The sequence below is a fragment of the Mobula birostris genome, chromosome 27, assembly GCF_030028105.1.
Source record: "Mobula birostris isolate sMobBir1 chromosome 27, sMobBir1.hap1, whole genome shotgun sequence".
Classification (NCBI taxonomy): Eukaryota; Metazoa; Chordata; class Chondrichthyes; order Myliobatiformes; family Myliobatidae; genus Mobula; species Mobula birostris.
The window spans coordinates 26,115,197-26,137,138 of record NC_092396.1 but is presented as its reverse complement, the minus strand read 5'-3'; the positions used below and the strand labels follow the sequence as shown (position 1 = coordinate 26,137,138).

Genomic DNA, 21,942 nt, shown 5'->3' with positions numbered 1-21,942 from the left:
ATACTCAAGGTTAAGATCATCCTAATGAGGCAGAGAAATTTGCCAGCAAGCTCACTGTCCCTAGATAAGGACCCCTTGTGAGAAGTTTGCTGTGGAAGCTGCCATCTTGACTTGTGCAGTGATATAGTCTGTTATCATGAAAAATGAGGAAAACAAAGAACCACTTATCCATCTTGAGTCACTCTCTGTTTACAATTAATCAAAAGAGTTCAGCTAGTTTGTTCATGACGGAAATTGAAGGGAGAATCCTTGTACTTGTTTCTTCAGACCTTAAATAGTGATGGCCAGCCCCTTCTTTGCAATGTTTCCACTCATTCTCCTCAGTACTTCTGTTTGACATCAAAGTTCAAAGTAAATTATTATCAAAGCACATATATGCCATCATGTACAATCCTAAGATTCATTTTCCTGTGGGCATACTCAACAAATCTATAGGATAGTAACTATAACAGGATCAATGTAAGATCAGCCAGAGTGCAATTGCAACAAACTTTGCAATTGCAAGTATAAATTAATAACAATAAATAACGAGAACATGAGATAAAGAATCCATGAAAGTGAGTTCCTTGGTTGTGGGAACTTGTCGATGATGAGGCAAGTGAAGCTGATCATAGTTATCCCCCTTTTTTCAGGAGCCTGATGGTGGAGGGGTAGTAACTGTTCTTGAATGGGGTGGTGCGAGTCCCGAGGCTCTTGTACCTTCTACCTGATGGCAGCAGAGAGAAGAGAGCATGGCCTGGGTGGTGGGGGCCCCTGATGATGGATGCTGCTTTTCTACAACAACATTTCATGTAGATGTGCTCAATGGTTGGAATGACTTTGTCCGTGATGTACTGGGCTGGAAGCCACTACTTCTTGTAGGATTTTCTTCTCAAAGGCATTGGTGTTTTCATACCAGTCTGTGACGCAGCTGGTCAATATACTCTCTATGACTCATCAGAGCCTTAAGCCAATGTTATTTGTTATATCTGTCAGCAATCAGTTGAATTATCCCACCCACCATGGCTTGGTTTCCCTTTCTTTACCTTTCTTAATCAGCTACCTCTTTTTGTCGCAGTCATGTAAAGCCCCTTTTTGGGTTGCTGCACTAAATGTGTCCACTGTGGTCAGCAGTTGTTGCCCCTTTAGTCCTGGCTTTGGGAGAGAGAAAACAAAAGTTAGAACACACTGGTGTTTCAGTCCTCCATTAACCCATTAGATCTGCCAGATCAGAAAACGAGAAGCTCTTCTGCTAATAGATGTGCTTTCTTCAATATGTTGGAATTAGAGTCTTTCTCCTTCAGGTCCATGTGCCTGATTACCCCACATCACAATTGTCTGTCATATACCACCTGCTCAGCCTGATTTGGACAGGCAAAGGCAGAGGAGCAAGTGTTAGGAGCAGGTCCAGAGACCTAACTGATTGCTGCTTACATCATCGTTCAAATGTCGAGTGGTAGAAGGAGATTATCGACCACCAGTGACAGAGATATCATGAGCCAGTGATATCCTGGTATGTTAGGACCATTTAATGAGGTTCCTGCTATCAGGTCAATGCTGTTCATTCTGCAAATCCGCAATTACACTGATTGATAGCTGCTGACTATGCTGTATCTCCATGGCAACATAAAGTAGGTGACAGGAAAGGCTTCAATTTGATCTGAATGCCCTTTAGATCACAGGGACATTCACATCAAAGAGACTTTGTTGTGGTTGGAAGATGCCACTGAACTGAGATTCTTTCTCCTCTAAATCAAGACAGGAGCTTCGAAGACCGGAGGACCTTATCCATAGAATCAGAACTTGGAACACTTTTATGCTTCAGTATTATCTGTGGCAAGGGACCCCACATTTTCCTGCAAGAGACTAATACCCATTCTTGGCAGGGAAGCACCCCTGCCCCTTATTAGGCAGTGGAAGACTTGGACACTCTCCTTCGATTGTGGTAGACCCATATAACTTCCAGTGTCTCAACTGCTCATTCTGTGATTTTACAACTTCACCTTTCTTAGTAAGAGCAAATACAAAACATTTATTTAGTACTAGTACTCTTCACCTCCAGCTCCTCTATCCTCCACATAGAACACAGAACAAAAGCCGCAGCAACACGCCCTTCAGCCCATTATTAGTGTGCAAAACTCAACAAAATCTCATTTGCCTGCACATGATCCATAACCCTCCATTCCCTGCAAACACGTATTTCTGTTATATGCCACTTTCATATCATCGGCTAATTAAAAACTACTTACTATTTTCTAGACTTATTGAGGAAATAACCAAATTATTAAAAGCCACTTCTTGTTTAATTTCTGTTTTGCACATTTTGTGTTGTGTCTACATGCAACTGACTGAAACTGATATTTCTCAAATAATGTTGCAATATCGTATTTAATCCTTATGGGACAGTGCCCGCTGTTCCCAAAATGTTGTTTTGCAGACCCTTACTCTACTTCAGGGGTTCCCAACCTGAGGTCCACGATCCTCACGGTTAATGGTAGGGGCCCAAAGTGTAAAAATAGGTCAGGAACCCCTGCTTTACTTGATCCATCTCATTTACCCAAAACCAGATCTAGTAACGCTTCCATCCTATTGCATTGAAAACATGTTTCAAAAAGTATTTCTTCCTCTTTGCCTTTTATCCTATTACCACCCCAGTGCATCTTGGAGTAATTGGGGTTCCCCAATAACCGGACTCTTTAGTTCTTGCACTCCTCAATAATGTAATTGCTCCTCTATATCCTTCCCAATACCTGGTGGTCGATAGTACACAATACGTACTGTAATGGTACCTCGATTGTTTCTTAACCCTGAGCAATTAAATTCTGTAACTCTCTCAAAAACATTGCACTGTAATATTTCCCCTGTGCTGCTCTACTTTCCCCTTCCCTGGGCACATTGTATCCAGCACTGTTCTTTGTTGAGCCAGATCTCTATCACCATGTCATGCAAATCCCATGTGCCTGATTGCATCTGCTGCCCAGATCTTTCTTCCTTCCCTTGTGTTTATGCAGGGGAATTGTAAAGCTACTCTGGGTCTTGCATAATTCCATCTAATACTACTAATTCTTGGTATATCATTTCCAATCTTGGTTCATTTTTAATACAACATTCCTGGTGCCCTACCTTCTGCCAAGAAACTTCTCTCAGAATAGTTATTGAGCATAACTTTCGAAAAGCTGGTATTTAGTATCAAAAGAAAACCCACTCACAACTCTCTAGGAAATGCTGGAAAATTGAATAGCGAGGATTTGATTGCAAAGTTTTTGTTCAGGATTCAGTTTTTCAATATCTGGGTGTGTAGACAAAGTCGGTATATATTGCCAGTTCTCGATCATTCCTTCAGGAAGCTGAGGCAAGCCAGCATATTTAATGGTTGTAGTTCTTCTGGTGAAGGTATTCCCTGTGCTCTTCAATAGTGTGTTCCAGGACTTGAACCCAGGAACAATGAAGGACAAGCAACAAACTTTCTCTCTCAGGATAATGTGTGCCTTGGACGGGAACGTGGAGCTACTGCTCTTGATTTTCATAGTGCTAGAAGATTGGGGCTGATCAAGTAACTGTGGTGGAACGACTGAAGGGTGATAGTGGCGGGTGGGGGGGGAGCAGAGAGGAAGGGAGGCACTCATTCTGTTTTGGGTGGTGTCAAGCTTCTGGAGAATTGCTGGCACAGCACACACGAGGCAGGCAGCAAACCAATAATTACAAAACACCAATTAGGCCACACTTGGAGATTTGTGTGCCGTTCGGATCACCACTCCAAACGAAGGATGTGATTGTACTGGAGAGAGTGCAGAGGAGAGTTACCAGAGTGGTGCCTAAGTTGGAGAACTTCAGATATGGGGAGAGAATGGATAACCTGGTCTTGTTTTCCCTGGAGCAAAGGAGGGGAGGAAGTATATAATATTATGAGAGGCATAGATGAGTAGCTAGTCAAAATCTTTTACCATTGGTATGGATATCAAATACCATAGATTTATAGTGAGAGGTAGGAGTTCGAAAGGGGCTTTTTTTTTTTTAGCACAGTGTGGTTGATATCGGGAATGCAATACTGGGGAGATGATCAATTCAGATACAGTGACATTTAAGGGGCATTTAGACTGGTACTAAAATAATAGAGAATACGTTGCTCCATGTTGACGAATACAGTACTGTGCAAAAGCCTTAGTCACCCTAGTTATATATATGTGCTGAAGACTTCTGCATCATCCTATTTTTCCAGCTAATAGATTGCCACTGGGGGCAATACAATAACCATAATAAGTACAGTGACTCTCTCCACACTCATGACTGTGTAGCTAGGCACAGTTCAAATGGCATCTATAAATTTGAGAATTGTTGGTAGAATTTCAGATGGTGACTAGGAGGCGTACAGGAGTAAGAGAGGTTGGCTAGTTGAGTCATCCCTCCATCAAGAACATCTTCAAAAGGCAGTGGCATCGATCATTAAAGACCCTCAATACCCAAGACATGTCATCTTCTTGTTACTGCCATCAGGGAGGAGGTACAGGAACCTGCGGACACACACTCAATGTTTTAGGAACAGCTACTTCCTCACTGCCACCATGTTTCTGAATGGTCCACAGACCATGAACACTACCTCGCTATTTTGCTCCATATTTTCACTAATTATTTATTTTGTATACATCTCTTGTTGTAACTTATCATATTTTTAATGTATTGCACTGCCCTACTGCTGCAAAACAACAAATTTCAGAACATAGTGATAATAAACCTGATTCTGATTTTAAGCATTTAAAGGACACTTATGTAGATAGGATAGGTTTAGAGGGGTTTTGGCTAAATGAAGGTAAATGGGACTAGGTTAAACAAGCATTTTTGGTCAGCATACACAATTGGACCAAAGGGTCTGTTTAGGACATAGAACAGTACAGACATGCTGTATGTTGTGCTGATTCTTCAACCTGCTCCAATATTAATCGAATCCTTCCCTCAAACATGGCCCTCCATTTTTCTTCCATCCATGTGCCTATCTAAGAGTCTCTTAAATATCCATTATGTCTCTATCTAGCTCAACCATCCTCATGAGGCATGCTTTCAAATCCAGGTATAATCTTGATAAATCTCCTCCTCACCCTCTCTAGACTTTCCACATCCTTCCTGTACTGTGGCGACCAGTATCGAACACAATATTCCAAGTGTGGTCTAACCAAGGCTTTATAGAGTTGCAGCATTATCTCACTGCCCTTGATCTCAATCCCCTGACTAACAAAAGCCAACACACCCTATCAACTTGCACGGCAACCTTGAGGAATCTCTAATCGTGGAGCCCAAGATCCCTCTGATCCTCCACCCGGTGAAGAATCCGGCCATTAACCCTCTATTCTGCCTTCACGTTTGATCTTCCAAAGTGAAGCATTTCACACTTTCCAGATTGATCTCTATCAAGCTTGTCTCGGGCCAGCTTTGCATCCCTTTCCATGTCCCAGTGTAACCCAGAACGACATTTCTGTGCTGGGTTACTACATGACTCTACGACTTGGCTCTGTCAATTGCACACTGCTTTAGTTGTGTAACGGTTGAGTGCATTGTTCGCACGTGAAGTGTGCAAAGTACCCACTGTACAGTTATAAGTCTGGACGCCTGTACAGCTTCACGAGGCAGAAATGTTAATTTCGGCTGGGACTATAACAATAGTTTGCAATTTGACATTCATTTTATTAACTGTACAGAAAATGCCACAAAGATACACTGAGCATTCCAGTCATTCTTGAACAATGTCCCTGCTGTAGTCACCCAGACTTGAGTTTGGTGAGTTCAAATTCAGCTGAACAAAATAAGTCTCAACACATCGGTCACTTGTATAAAAAAACAGTGATATAAACACTGGAGGATACAGACTTATCACTGTTAGAACAGTAATGGTGGTTATTTGTTAAACAATATGACACTAGGGCCAAGTATTACCCGTTCAGGTTTGCCACTGTGCACTGAGGTAATTTATTGAAGTCTTCACTATGCTTGATACTATAATGGTAGGTGCACTGCTAAAGCAGCAGTATGATAGGTTGTGCATCTATAAAACAAAATGAATTGGATAAATTCTGACCATTCTACTCTCTTGGGCCTTGTTCACTGTTCCCTCCTGTGGCCGCACAGTAACCGAAATGCTCCCATGCACATAGCCTTTGCTGCCGCGCAGTTTTCAGGCTGTGTAAAAATTTCCTGTTCGGAGCAATGGTTGGTTCACGCAACTGTGTAAAAAAAAATAGTGGGAACGATGGACTTGTTAACCAATAAGTGAATACAGTATTTTTATATTTGAGGCAATGCTGCTCCTAGAAGATTTTGGAGCGTTTCATTTTCATGGGGCAGAAAAGTGTTTAATGTTGGCAGCTTGACCTCAGATCACTGAGACGTTTCCTGGCTAGTGAGCTGACATCTGGTTAACCTCAGAGGCTGAGGGTCCCTTGTTTCCTCCCCCCCCCCGACCTTTTACCCCCAGGGGGCTGATGCTTCCCTGTCCTGGCCTCGTGAGAAGTGGGCAGCTTGAGAAAAAGTTCTCTGTTAGCGTGGCTTGCAGGGAGAAGTGTGCGCGCGCACACGGACCGCTCCTTTAATGTAAGGATTCTGATTTTAAAGGTAGACTAAAGGGTGGAATGGATAATCTTTTCTTGTGTGGATGCTCCCCATGGCTACTGGTCTCCTCTTCCCCGCCGTGACTATCAGAGTCCCACTGGGATTCCCTTGTCATTCTGATGCTGTCATCTGGTGTGGAGCAGGGATCGCCAGTGACCCTGTGACAGGCCTCTCTGTTTATGCAGTGACGCTCACTGAATAGTAAATGGAAAGCTATCGCCTTAGCAGCGCAAACATCTCAGCTGCCTGTCAACCTGTCAGCTTGCTTTCACTTCCCAGCAGTTATGAGTGTTGTAGGGCAGATGGGGAGTAACTGTCCACACTCTGTAGAATCAAATGTGCAAGAATCGTGCAGCTAAGTCCCTCCAAGCTTTTGCATGAAAGAGAAATGTGTAGATGATTGGGTCTCTGCACTACCTCCCTTCCCCTCTCTCATTCCCACCTCTCCCTCCCATATACCCTCCAGCCTGCCTCCGCTACAGAATCACATGCTTTGAATCATCTGGTGCACAGGAAACCATATGCTGCAAATGTTTTTAATGAACCAGACGGGTCCGGGACCCTGAGCAGTACAGACGAACTGAGCTCCGAAGATGAGCTAGGCATTAGGACTGTCTGTATCTGGGAGCCATGAACTTGACCAGCCAAAAGAGAAATTTTGCAGACAGCTTCAATTTAACTGCACAGACGGATGGATCTTAACATGGTGTGACAGTGTAAAGCAGGTGACAACAAGTCAGGAGCTGGGTGCTTTTTGACAACGGAAGTGGATAAGCGATTAAGCGCATATATCTAGGGCAGTTTTCTTGGCTAGCTACAAAAGAATGTGACATGCAGCTTCAAAACCATTTATTGAATTAAAATCCCTGTTTTCACGTCATTTTTGTTTCCTTCAAGCTGCTGATATTAACTGATCTAGCTGTTCTAATTTAGGGTAAGGTGACAGCACTCAAAGCAGCTTTCCCCGATCCTTTGTCCATCTATCAGTTCAAAAGTACTTTCGCAGAGAGCTACCTGTTCATTCCACCTTTCAGGGAAAAATGTTGATCGAGTACTTGAAATTGAAAAGAACACAGTTACAAGGCGGTGGGAAGGGAGCAGCCAGGGATATAGAATTTGAATAAGCAGTTCGTTCACACAATTTAAAAAAAATAATTCTGTGCAGATGAAAATCAGGTTAATCTGGAGCTGAGTAATTCTGTGTGCCTAAGCGCCTGTCAGGAAATTTGCTTCCTCATCTTTCAGTAATATTTTCATTCCCCCGCTATATCCTTTCAAATATGTCAAAAAAAAACACATTCAGCTGCAATGACTTTCAGCCTGACTAGAAAAATATTTATTAACTCCCAAGAACAGCCAGATTTGACTTCCTGTTTCCTCGAAGCCTTGCTATTTAAAAGGCCGGCTTCCAGTTACATTTCCTTATCTTTGCTTTATTCTTGCTGTGGTATCTGTGCCCTTGGCTTACCTGCGTCAGGGTTGCTCAGGCTGCTGCAGATCTCTGCCACAGCTCCCTGCTCACTGCTGCCTCAGCATATAGCCACAAGTAAGAAGGCATTCATTAGACTGCACTCTGATGCCTCCCTTGCAACTTATGCCTGGATCCTGCCCGTAGCTCCCTTACACAAAGGGCGAGTCTTTTTCAGGCACTGCTTATCTGACCCACACCTCTCGCACCCTTTAACCTCACTGTACATCACATTCATTCTTTGACAACACTCTGCTGCAGATGGAATTCAGACTTGCTGGCAGATATCGCACCTGCAGTGTGCCAGTTTGCAACACGTCAGGAAGGGGATGCCCAGCTGAAATCGGCAATGTCAGCTTCAGCAGGAGCCTCACACAGGGAACTCTGACAGTACTGATCTGTGAACCTCCTTTGACACTCTTGCTTCTACATGCATTTCACCAGCAGCACGAGGGTGGCCCACGGTGCTGTTTCAAGTGGTGTCTGATAGTTTAGGATTTCGTTTGATTTGTTCTGGCAGCAAGGCAGCCCAGGCAGGCTGCTGACAGTTATCTTGCACTGTAAACCTCTGGTACTACAGCTGCTGGAATTCAGAAGTGTTGAGTGCTCTGTGTACGCATAACACAAGTAACCTAACCTGTCCAACAAGAACGTGGCAGTTTGTGAGTCATGCACCTGATTTAGAACTTGCCCTATTTTTCAAATCCATTGAAGTAAAAAAAAGTTGGATTGGATGCAAACCAGGTATCCTCAGACCAGACTTACACTCACATGTAACCAAACTAATTATTTTATTCCTTGTTTTCTTGCTCTCTGCGTCTTCTCCCACGCTACAGAATGATCAACCGGTTTCCTTGCAGACTGCTAATAAAGTTAAATTGGGTAGATATATGGACAGGAAAGGAATGGAGGGTTATGGGCTGAGTGCAGATCGGTGGGAATAGGGTAGGGTAAGAGTTCGGAACGGACTAGAAGGGCCGAGATGGCCTGTTTCCGTGCTGTAATTGTTATATGGTTGTACGGTTATAAAGTGACGTCTACTTGTAATTGGGCCACACTTTTCACTCGGAGGCACTTCAGAAGACTTTCCTTAACTGATTTAAGGCATTAGACCCAACACAGACTGGGGATCCGCTTTGTCAGGCACCTTTGCTCCATCCACCTCAGCAACCTCCCAATGGCAACTGATTTTAGTTTGACTTCCCGTTCCCAAACCATTATGTCTGTCCATGGCTTCCCTTACTGCTATGATGAGGCTGAACACATTGGAAGAGCAGCTCATTCAGTAAGGGTAGCCTCCAACCTGATGCCATTTTTCTGCCTTCCTTCAGTTCCACCCCCCCCCTTTGTGTTCCCTCACTCTGGTGGCCCTTTCATCCCCTCTTCCCACCCTCATGACCTGCCTATCGCCTCCGTCTGGTCCTCCACCTCTTTCCCTTTGTTCCATGGTCCACTATCCTCTCCCTTCAAGTTCAATTTCCTTTCTGACCTTTACCTCTTCCACCTATCACCTCCCAGCTTTGCATTTCATCCACTCAGAGGCTGGTCCAAGTGGTCGGGATTAAGCAGCGTTTTAAAGGGGAAAGGAAGTCAGAGTAGGGCAGCATAGGAACTTCAAAACTGAATATATAGCCACTAGTAACACGAGGTTCTGCAGTGTGAAGGAGAAAGGGGAAACATTACCGTAAGTTAGAAAATAGGTATTTTCAGCCTCCCTTTTTCCTCTTCTTTCATTCACCTATCTGGTTCCATCTCCTACCTCTTCATGTCTCCTCACCCACCTATCGTGCCCCTCCCCACCCGGTATCCCTCATCATTTCTTTTTTTCCCATTGTCCCTCTTTTGCAGCCTTTTACCTTTTCCAGCTCCTCACGTCACCCACCTGGCTTCACCTATCACCTTCTAGTTTCTACTTCCTCCCCTCCCCCACCTTCTAGCTTCTTCCAACTTTCTTTCCAGTCCTGATGAAGGGTCTGGGCCCAGAACGTCGACTATTTATTCCTTTCCGCGGATGCTGACTACCTCCAGCATTTTGTTTGTGTTGCACGGTGTCCTCTGTCAGTAGACGGAAGAGCAGCGTTCCTAGCAGGCCAGAGCAGTCATCGTTCATGTACTGATCAAAGCTGATTACCCTCCTCTTCTCCCCCCGAAGCCATGAAGACAGACCGTAAGCGATTAAAAGCAGAAAAGGCCGACCTGGTGAACCAAATGCAACAACTGTACGCCACGCTGGAGAGCCGGGAGGAGCAGCTGCGGGATTTTATAAGGAATTACGAGCAACACAGAAAGGTAAAAAAAAATACTGCCGGAATTTCAAGGGATCAGGGGAAAGGGGGGATAATTAGATGAGAGGTTCGGAGATGCTCATTGCTGGGAGTGGCTGGGGCTGTTTACACACTAGGTTGGGACTCTGGCCTTTCACGACACTCCAAATGGCCTTTGTAAACATCATCTCTCTCTCCACTGATCACCGAACAAACCCATTTCAAAGCAACTTCTGATCTACTTCCAGTGGGCATGTACCCACAACTCCAAAGGAAAGCAGTGTTTGGGACAATAAAACAGAGGGGGACAATTAAACAGAGGGGGGGCAATTAAACAGAGGAAGCTGTGGCAATTACACCATGTTCTTCTGCAGCAAAAACTGAGGCTGTGTTGTTGGAGGATTAAAGACAAACTTCACTTAGTATCTAACTTGTGTAGCAATGTGTAATTACATAATTGTACACAATGTAACAATGTTACACATAAAGGGAACTTCACAGTATCTAGCTCATGCTGCACCAGACCAGTATGGTGGAGCGTTTGAGTGGATATTGTGAAGCCAGCTGTACTTTGCACCTGAGCCATACTGCACTTCATCTGGGAGTGCTCCATGGAACAATAACTGGATGGGGTCCACTATATTATACCCAAAATTATACTTGATACAGCATGTATGCCTGAATTGGTAAGTTTCCTTTTACACTCCTGGCCATGTTGAACGTAAAAGTCTTTACTGTGACAGTTAGGAAATAGTCCATAACAATTATCTTTCAAGTTGGTGAAACAAGGTGGGAATTATTGAAATGTCAGTCAATGACATCAATTATAATTTTAAAATAAAATAAGTACCATCTTAAACATCATATGGAGGTTTGGGCATTTTCTGCTCTACCCTCAGACCCACCCTCATTTTGCAATTATTACTCTGTCCCACCCTTATTCTTCCACTCTTGCCCCTCGCTAATTCCCTACTAATTTTGGCCCCTGAGCTCACTCCCGTTCTCATTGCTTCCCTACTCTCTCCCACTCTCAACTCCCTCCCAAACTCGTTCCCCCAACTTTCTCCCACTCTTGTACCCCCCGAACTTCTTCTCACAGTTGTCAACCCAACTCTCGCTCTTTCTGCAAACTCCCTCCCACTCACACTCCACCTTTCTCATCCCCTCAGCTCTTCTGTGCTTGCCTCCTCTACCTCCCTCTCACCCTCTCACCCTCGGCTCCCCAATTCCCTCCCACATTTGCTTCCTCACCTTCACCTCCCTTTCTTTCCTGCTGTTTACGACATTACTCATCCCAGCAAATTCCTTTCACTTCCATCCTCTGCACTTCCTCCACTGGATACAAGAACTTTTCAAGCCAATTATTCTGGGGACATTGGTGTCCCAGGGGTTTATTTCTCAGGACATGGATGGGCTTAGTGTGTTATAATGGTCATCTCCAGATGTCTCAGGGTCTAGACCTCCCACTCCAGTTGTTCCCAAATGTTTAGATAATTTGCCAACTTCATTCCCACCCTTACAGGAGAGTGAAGATGCAGTGAAGGTTTTAGGAAAAGAAAAAGACTCACTAGAACGAGAGAAATGGGATTTACGTAGACAAGCCAAGGAGGCGACTGATCATGTGACTGCACTCCAAACACAGCTGGACCTCAAAGAGAACAGAATTAAAGAACTGGAGGCAGAGTTGGCCATGGTAAGTGACGGGATCTGCCACACCCTATTCTATTTCAGGTACTGAATTGCTCACTTCAACCAATGGGGAAATTTCTGCCCAGATGGACTAAGCAATCATTACTCAGTGTCTTCCATTTCCAGCTGTTCTCAGTGTGGCCTCATGAGTGGATGGAGCACACCTGACATGCAGACATCTCCTCTGCTTCATGTGTACCTTCTAAGTCATTAACAGGGAAAAGGTCAATTACAGTATGGCTTTGTGTTATGTTTTGTAACTCCAAAACTTAAAACTAGTTGATAGGAAAACACAGAGCTGGGAATAACGTATCTCTGCTTTGTTTTACTTTTGTAAGGTACGCACATATGATGTGGTGGTGTAATGACGTATGCCATTCACATACTTTGTACATATAACCGGTAATGAATAATGTAAACAAACAAATACCCAAACAGTATTTTTACAATATTACTCAAAGATTACTGAAAAATTAAATACACATTTCTCTGTGCTTAGCTATAAACTCCAACTCAACACAGAATGCATCTCAACTCCAAATTGCAATGTATTGCTCTCTAGTCACTATATATACAGTGGGTATATGTGTGTGTGTATATATAAATATACTTACACTTGTGGGATAATATCTTAACTGACCATGCGCAGGGGGAGAATGGTGAGGTGTGGGTGGCACTGCATGGCAGGTGAGACTTGTGTTTGTGAAACAATCTCAGGTTCTGGGGCCTCTTCCGTGGAGGTTGTAGGAATTTACTCTGGGAGTGCAGGAAGTAGTTTGCCAGCGCTTGACATCTTTCTTCTCTTAATTATTGACTCTGCTGATCGATGTGTAGGAGAGTGGTCTAATTCTGTCCTTAATCTTTTCAAGTATCCACTTTTGATCACCTCTGTAGCCCCTCACCAGGACTGCCTGCCAGGAGTGAAACATTGACCCTCCTTGTTTGAGGAGCCCTCAGTTTGTCTCAGCTGTTTGTTCTGCATACTCCTTCTGAGTTTAGGTTTGAGGAGATCCAAGCATGAGTGCAAGGGACAATGCAGGAACAGCATAGCCCATAGTCTTCTAATCATTTTAGCACTGTCTTGCGTTTTTGGAGATGTTCCTTGTTATCCTCACTGGTAACAATGATGTCATCCAGGTAACACTGAGTGCCTGGGCAGCCTTGCGGCACTCATTCCAAAGCTTTCTGCCAGAGTGCAGGTGGAGATGCCACTCCAGAAGTAAGCCTATTACAGCGATAAAGTCCTGGGTGAGTGTTTATGGTGAGAAACACTTTAGACTCTTCTTTTATCTCTATCTATAGGTAAGCCTCAGCTAATTACACATTGCTGAAGTGCTTTCCTCCAGAAAGTTTTGCAAAGGCATCGTCTATCCTGGGCAGAAGGTATTATTTACTTTTGGTACTGGGTTGATGGTGAGCTTAAAATCACCACAGATCCTGATAGATCCATCCTCCTTTACTACTGGGACCACTGGCATTGCCCACAGGTTCCACTCAACCTTGAAAAGACTTCCTTCAACACGCATGCAGTCTAGCTCACTGACTACTTTATCACAGATGGCAAAAGGAACCAGATGGGCTTTGTAAAACTTGGCTGTGCCATTTTCATTCACTCTTTCACCTTGATATGTTTAGAGATTTTCATTCCCATCCTTAAACATTGCTGTGGCATCATCCAATATCTTTCTTAATTTGTTTTCAGTTGACTCTATTTCAAGGAATGTGACACGCAAGTGGTGGATGGATCTCCAATCAAGTTGTATTTTTCTCAGCCACTCATATTCCCACAATGCTGTCTCTCCATTTTTGTCACATACAATCCAAAGTGGCTTGTTGGTTGTTGTATTTCACCTTTACAAATGTCATCCTCACAGGAGTTATCTTTTCTTCAGTATAAGTTCTTAGTTGGAAATCTGCAGGCTTCAGTTTTGTATCTTTGAAATACTGTGAAACATATTTTGAGGAATGACTGAAATGTCCGTGCCACTGTCAGGTTAATTTGCCTTTCACTTCTGGTGTATGCTCGTGTTTCATGTCAGTTTTCACATTGTAAATCTCAAGGCTACTCAGTCCTTATTCACTCTCACCATTATTGGATTTCTCATCAGCAGCATACGGATTACTGCTCTTTTTGAAGCTGCAACTTGACTTTTTTATCTTTTTCTCTTCATTTATTTTTGTCTGCCTGACATGCTGTTGGTATGTGTCCTACTTTGTTGCATTTTCTGCAAGTTTCACCTTTAAATTTGCATTGGTTTGGTGTATGTGAGCCCCTGCCACAACAGTACCACAATTTGTTCAGCCAGGACGGTTTCTGGTTAAACTATGCAGTCTTTTCAGCTCACTTTCATTCTTGACTGCAACTCAATTTCATCTCTGGCTGCTGTTACCATTGATACAGTGATTTCAACTGTTCTTTTAAATGTGAATTGACCTTCAGTTAGGAACCATTTTTGAATGCTTTCTTGTAAGATTCCACAGACTAAATGATCTCTCAGTGCACCATTAAGCCCATCACTGATCAGACAATGCTTAGACAATCTCATCAATTCAGCCACATAATCTGAAATGGACTCCCCTTCCTTTTGATTCCACTTATGAAACCTAAAGTGTTCTGCAATCAACAGTGGGTTCAATTCTAAATGTTCCTGCATTACTTTCACGATATCAGCAGCAAAGTTCATTTTGCCTGGTTTGGTTGGAGCAGTCAAATCTCTTAACCAACTCTTAGCTCTTCCACAATTTGCATTCAGCATAACTGGCACTGGTTTCTCATCAACCATTTCATTTGCTTCAAAACACTGCTTAATTTGCTCAGTGTACAAAATTCAGTTATCTGTTATGCAATTGAATGCATCTATCTTTCTGATGTAGCCATCCATTTCTACTTTTTAAAAAATGTATTATTATCATCCGGTATTCTCTGTTTATGAACACATGAATTTTGCCCGTTTTCTGCCTTTTTTTTTATTTAACTCAAACATCTCGCTGAAATTCCGAAGAAGAACATGTTGCAGTTTTTTTTTAACTAGACTCTTTTTCTCCTCTTGTGAAGAAATCATTCTGCGTTTTTTTTTTAAATCTTGAACATCTCACTGCAGTTCACTGGCAGGCAATCATCTCGGGTTCATTTTAAAACTTAGTCTCCACCGCTATTATGTTTTGTGACTCCAAAATATAAAAGAAAAACAGGGAGCCAGGATAATGCGTGTCTACCTCATTCTACTTCAGTGAAGCGTTCACATATGATGTGGTGGCGTAATGATGTATGCCATTCACATACTTTGTACATACAACCTGTAATGAATAATGTAAACATGGAAAGAATGCTTAATCAAACAATTATATTTATAATATTACTCAAATAATACTAAAACATTAAATACACAACACTTTGGGCAATAAGTTATGGAATAGTATAAGGGCTGGGACTCGGTGTGATTTTTTTCCCCTTGGACGTTTGTGCTTGTGGGTTATTCTTTACCACTGGTGTGTATGATATTGCCAGGGTAGATTTATTGACTATACACAAACTGAGCAATTTCACTGATTTTCTCTCCCTCCCAGATCTGACTGGTAAGATCTTCAATGAGATTAGTTTGATATGCTACCATTCTGCTGCTATAAACATTTCTTCATTGTTTAAGGAAATGTACGTTGACTTCTCTGATTTAACAACACTCACAGCAATTCCTTTCATTTGAATTCTCATTTAAGGAAGATAAAGGTGTATTTTGCTTTTACAGCTGCAGAATACAGAAGGATTGCTCAGTAAATGAGGTGTAACTCTGGACTATTTTACGATGTTGGTGTGGGAACAGAACTGAAAGCTGTTCTTGCTGTTGTTCACTTTCTGGTAGTGAGATCAGCTCATGAAAGTCCAAGAAAGTGAGCTGGAATCAGGAGCAGATTTGCAATGAGCCATGCGAGGGAGGGGGCCAGAGAGAGTTGAGAGAACCTAGAGTACATGGCAGCAATGCATAAAACAGAACAGCACAGGTGCTTTGGCCCCCAATGTTATGCTAAACCTTTAACCTACTCCAAGATCAATCTAACCCTCCCACAAGCCCTCCATTTTTCATTCATCCCTGTGCCATATACCAGAGACTCTTCTGTCCCTAATGTATCGCCTCTACCACAACTCCTGACAGCACTTACCACTCTCTGTGTAAAAGCCTGCTTCTGACTTCCCCTCTATACTTCCCTCCAATCATCTTAAAATTATGCCCTCTCATATTAGTCATTGCTGCCCTGGGAGAAAGACACTGTCTGTCCATTTTAACTATGCCTCTTATTATCTTCTGTCAAGACACCTCTCATCTTCCCTCACTCTAACGAGAAAAGCCCTAGCTCGCTCATCCTTCCCACGTAAGACAAGTTCTCTGATCCAGGCAGAATCCTAGTAAATATCTTCACCCTCTCTAAAGCTTCCACATCCTTCCTATAATGAGGCAATCAGAACCGAACACATCACCAAACCAATGTTTTATAGAGCTGCAACATTACTTTGTGGCTCTCGAACTCAGTTCCCTGACTGTGAAGGCCAACACTACATATGGTTTCTTAACTGTCCTATCAACGTGCACTTTGTGGGAACTATGAACTTTAAGAAATCTAAGAATGTGGACCCCAAGATCCCGCTGTTCCTCTACAATACTTAGAATCCTGCCATTAGCCTTGTACTCTGACTCCAAGTTCAACCTTCCAAAGTGTTTCATTTCACACTTCTCTGGATTGAACTGCATCTGCCACGTCTCAGCCCAACTCTGCATCCTGTCAGTGTTCCTCTTTAACCTATGACAACCTTCTACTCTATCCACAACAGCACCAACTCTGGTGTCATCTACAAACTTACGAACCCACTCTTCCATATCTAAGTCATTTATTAAAAAAATCACAAAGAGTGAGTGCACCCTGCCAGGCCGTTGATTATCCAGTCCGTTTCACAATTTTCCCCATCCCCTCCAAAATTAGACACCAATGACCACAAGCAAAGATGGACAAGTACCCGTGTGCCATCACAGTGACTATGACTGAGGTAGAAAAACAATTGACCTGAGATGTTACTGGGTGAATCCCAGCATAAGTGTTGGGAGCTGATTCATGCTCACTATTCTGGACCTGCTCCTCACCTGCTTTTCATCCCTGTTAGCTGGATATTGGGTGGGTATGACATTAGGCAGTTACAAGCTCTGCTGTTCTGCTTTCCACTTAAACATACTCAGAGCCGTATAAATGGACTGTTAGAATCGTATGGCTCCAGATACAATCCACGTGAGGTTGCCCTCTGAGCTGATAAGCCTCTGAGTTGTACCATTACTGCTGCAGTTAGAGAAGGGAGAAAAATGGACAGACATCTACCACCACCTTCAACAACAGTAAAGTCACCATCAGCCTTGTCAGCCTTGCAAATTCCTCTTCACTGATATGTATAGACTGGTGTTGAACTTGGGGGAGCCATGAAACAGCCTAGCATGGTATACTCACAAAATCACACTTTGCAGATTATGTGCCAGATTCCTTTCAGGCTGGAAGGAATTTCTCTTGGAGACCTCAATATTGAGTCCAAATCCTATGAAGTCTTATGACATTAGATCAAAAATGGTGAAGGCCAATTCCTCATTACCACCCATTCTCACACGTGACACAGTAGCCCCACCAGTAACCCCACTGTCCAGTTTGGGTTTCACCAGAACTACTTGGCTTCAGACCTTGTCATAGTTTTGGGCCAAACATGGACCGAAGATCCAAATTCTCAAGTTCAGGTAGAAGTGATCATCCTTGACGATGATGATAAAGTGGATGAGCAGAGTTTAAGATCCAAGGGCGCACTGAGAAGAAGAGGAATTTCTTCAGCCACAGTATGGTGAATCTGTGAAATTGTTACCACATAGGGCTGTGGAGGCCAAGTCATTGGGTGTGTTTAAGAGAGATATTGATAGGTAAGGGGGTTAATGTTTTTGGGAAGCAGGTTGTAGAGTAGGGTTGAGAAAGGAAATCAGCCATGAATGAATGACAGAGCAGACCCACTGAGCCAAATGGCCTAATTCTGCACCTGCTTTATATTGTTTTGTGGATACTAAGGCAGCATTTGACAGAGCGCGACAACAAGGTGTCCGAGTAAAACTGACATCAGTGAGCATCAAAGAGAAAATATTCAAATGGTTCAGACAAAGGTCTCACAAAGGAAAATGATTGTTGGCAGTCAGGCATCCCAGTCCTAGAACATCACTGACGTCCCTTTCATCTGTTTAACCAGTGCTTTTACGGCCAATTTTATCTGCCACAGGTAGACTGGGATGGTCAAGTGGAGGTGAGGTGCCATCTCACAGCTCCAGCAACTTGTGTTTGATCCTGCACACTTGTACTGTCTGTGTGGAGTTTGCACAGTCATCCTTTCGGATTTTCTGGTTTCCTTTAACATCCCAAAAGCGTGCTGTTAGCAGGATAATTGGTTCTCACATATTAAATATCGGTGGATGAAGGAGAACCAGTTGAGTTGGTGGACTTGCCAGAGAGAATATATAATGGGAAGTTGGTGACAAAATGTGATTGTTGTGCTCACCAGCACAGGTCCTGCATTGTGAGAAAGTACAGGCGATATGATTGAATGAGAAGTGGAGATGTTCACTGATGATATACAACATTCAGTTCTATTTGCAACCCCTCAGCCAATGAATCCGCCCATGCCTCCACAAAGGAAATCCTATCATTCAGGCACAAGGTGCTAAGTAACAATCAACATGTACTGCCTCAAGGTGCCCAAGCAATGACAATATTCAGTCGGATTGTCAAACCATCTACCCTTAACAACACCATGGTGAAGTCCCCCACCATCAATAATGTGTATGTCAGCGTTGACCAGAAGCTCAACTAGACCAACCACATAAATAGCACGGCTGTAGGAACAGGCCGTAGCTGGTCATTGATGTGACCATTCCACCATCTACAAGGCAAATGTCAACACCAACAATTCCATCCAAGATAAAGTAGCCCTCTTGATTGGCGCCCCATCAACTGCCTGAAATATACATTCCCTTCGCGATTGGCACAAGATGACTGTAAAGTGTTGCACTTATGAAAAGCACTACACCTACTCACCAGGCCAATCTGTCAGCAGGCCTGAGGTCTCCACCACCCAAAAAGACAAGGGCAACAGACGCAAAAGAATTCTACCACTTGCAGGTTTCACTCCCAATTTGCAAACCATTTTGACTCCAAAATACATCTTTGTTCCTTCATTGCTGCCCAGACTACTGTATATCACAGAAATCCATTCCCAACAGCATTTTGGGTTTATATTCAAGAACTATAGTTGGTCAAGGAGGCTCCCCACCACCACCTTCTCAAGATCAGTTAGGATTGAGCAAATAAATGCAGGTCCTGATCCCTACAGTGAATAGAAAATACTAAAGCAAAGGCTATTTGGCTTATTGTGGCTGTGCCCTGGTCTTAGTAAGTCTTCAAGTTTTTATCCGGTTCTCTTGAGAAAATTATTACTTAAGCAAATACCTGTTCATGAGTTTTAGAGGACAAATTGAGAATGAGGAAAAAAAACTAGTTAACTAGCAGACAACAACTTTGACCACGTGGTACTGAGCACGCACTTTAAAAAAAGTATACAGATTTCTAAAATGTAGCTTGTACAAATAATAGAATTTGCAACATCGTCGTGCTAGCTGAGCCCTGGGGTGTAGAGTTAGGAAGCATAAATATAGTGCTTTGTGAAGGATTATGTCCAAGGTTCAATCATTTTCACAAAATGTTTGTTTTATTTGCAGATGAAGTTGTGGACAGTATGAAGTGTTAGTGAAGTTGTGGAGAGTAGGAAAGGTAGGTGAAGTTGTGGATGGTACGAAGAGTTGTTGTAGGTTACAGCAAGACAGGACGCAGAGCGGGTCTCAGAAATGGCAGATGGTGTTCAGCCCGGAAAAGTGTGTAACGATTCATTTGGAAGGTCAAATTTAAAGGCAGAATTAAATGGCAGGATTCTTGGCAGTGTGGAGGAACAGAGGGGTTTTGGCGCCCACGTCCGTATGTGCCTTAAAGTTGCCGCGCAAGCTGATAGGGTTGTTAAGAGACCCTTCATTAGTCAGGGGATTGACTTCAAGAGCTGTGAGGTAATGTTGCAGCTCTATAAAACCCTGGTTAGACTACACTTAGAGTATTGTGTCGCATTGGTGGCATTGTTAGCAGAATTTTTAGCGAGGGTGCAGAGGAGATTTACCAGGATGCTACCTGATGTAGAGGACACGTCTTATGCAGGTAGGTCAAGCAAGCTAGGGCTTTTCTTTTGGAAGCTGAGGAGGATGAGAGATGATTTGATAGAAGTGTACAAGATGATGAGAGGCATAGATAGAGTGAATAGCCAGAGACTTTTTCATGTGGCAGAAATGGCTGATACAAGGGGGCATAATTTTAAGGTTATTGGAGGAGAGTATGGAGGGTGTCATAGGTAAATTTTTTTATGGCGTGCTGAGTGCATGGTACACACTGCCAGAGGCAGGTACATTGGGGGCATTTAAGAAACTCTTAGATAAGCACATGTATGACAGAAAAATGGCGGGTTATGCAGGAGGGAAACAGTAAATAGATGAAAGGAGGTTTAAAGGTTGGCTGTAATATTCTTTGCTCTATTGTGGGGAGAGATGGGGATTTATGCTCCTTTGTATTTGTAATACCTGTTGAAAGAGATTTTAAGGACTTCAAGAGTAATTAATCTTTGTCTTAATATGGAAATGGACGTAAAGGCAAGTGGGCTGTCCCCTCAATTTGAATAGGGAATAAACTAATGAAGAACTTCTCCCCCAGTAGGAATTTTTCTCTTTGTCCAGGTCCAGTGATGCACTCACTTTACTTGTCTGTGACAGACTGTGGTGGTAAAATATCTGAAAGATAATATTTCTTACGATGTCTATAAGTGCTAACATATATGTACTTTCTCCTTCTTAAAAGCTGGGGTCGTGAAGATCTTTGTTTGCTGATTATGTTGCTCCGCTCTCTTCAGCTTTGTATCTTCATATGTGCAAGGCAGCTAGAGACAGTTGTTGAATCCCATATTAGCACAATATTACTATGATTGATTGTCCACTCAAGGTTTACAAATGGTGTTGACAAGTTGTTCTAGCAAGGAGATAAGAAAGGCCAAATCGTCTCCTTTTTCACTGGGACACTTTGATCATTCCATGTTCCAGTAGGGAGCCAGCATAGATACAGAGGGCTCAGCTGGTTTCTTTCTCTGGCTTATTCTGTAAAGTGTGGCGTTCTGCCTTGGGCATCATCGGCAGTGTCCTGTCAGAAGGCTAGAAATCCGAGACAGGGGTCCCACTTGGGAAAACTGGCTCTGAAGCTTTGGCATTTTGTAAACAATGCATATTTTGAGTTTGAGCGTGCCTAAGGTTCTGTGCATATATCTGTTAGCCACAGCTGGTAACATTGCTGAAGTTTTTCATTGATTCTATTGTATTTCTTTGTGTTACTGTGAATACCTGCAAGAAATGAACCTCCAGATAGTATATGGTGATAAATTCCTACTTTGGTAATAAATTTACTTTGAACTTTGAGGGCTTAGAAATAACTAGACTTACTTGGAGTGATTTATAGTGTGCAGACTGAGTGTCAAACTGCCTCTCCTACTGGGCAAAGAAAACATGTTTGCAAACAGGCAAGCACTGAAGGTCATCAGAAATTCGGTGATACTGTCAGACACAAGCCACAGCGTCACATCCTGTCATCACAGTTCAAGTGACCAAGAGAACAAACATGATACTATAATCATAGGAGTGAATGTGCAACTCACAAGTCTGGCTGAACACCTCAGGTAATTGACATTTGACTATATTGGATGAGCTGAACATTCACTTTGTTGAATTGGAGACTTTAGTCACTGGTTGCAAGCAAAGGAGCCTTGGGAGCTGATATCGCACAGCACTCTGGATAGATGAA

At 43.0% G+C, this 21,942-nt stretch overlaps 1 protein-coding gene across 6 annotated transcripts in view; it reads left to right on the top strand.

Moving 5' to 3' along the window:
- The window catches only part of LOC140188740 (kazrin-like), a 709,679-nt gene that overhangs the window by 543,333 nt on the left and 144,404 nt on the right, over positions 1-21,942 (top strand). For all 6 annotated transcript variants that reach the window (XM_072245329.1, XM_072245328.1, XM_072245332.1 and 3 more), the window contains 2 exons: positions 10,197-10,333; positions 11,831-12,001. In XM_072245329.1, the coding sequence (XP_072101430.1) occupies positions 10,197-10,333; positions 11,831-12,001 (308 nt within the window). The remainder of the gene's footprint in view (positions 1-10,196; positions 10,334-11,830; positions 12,002-21,942) is intronic.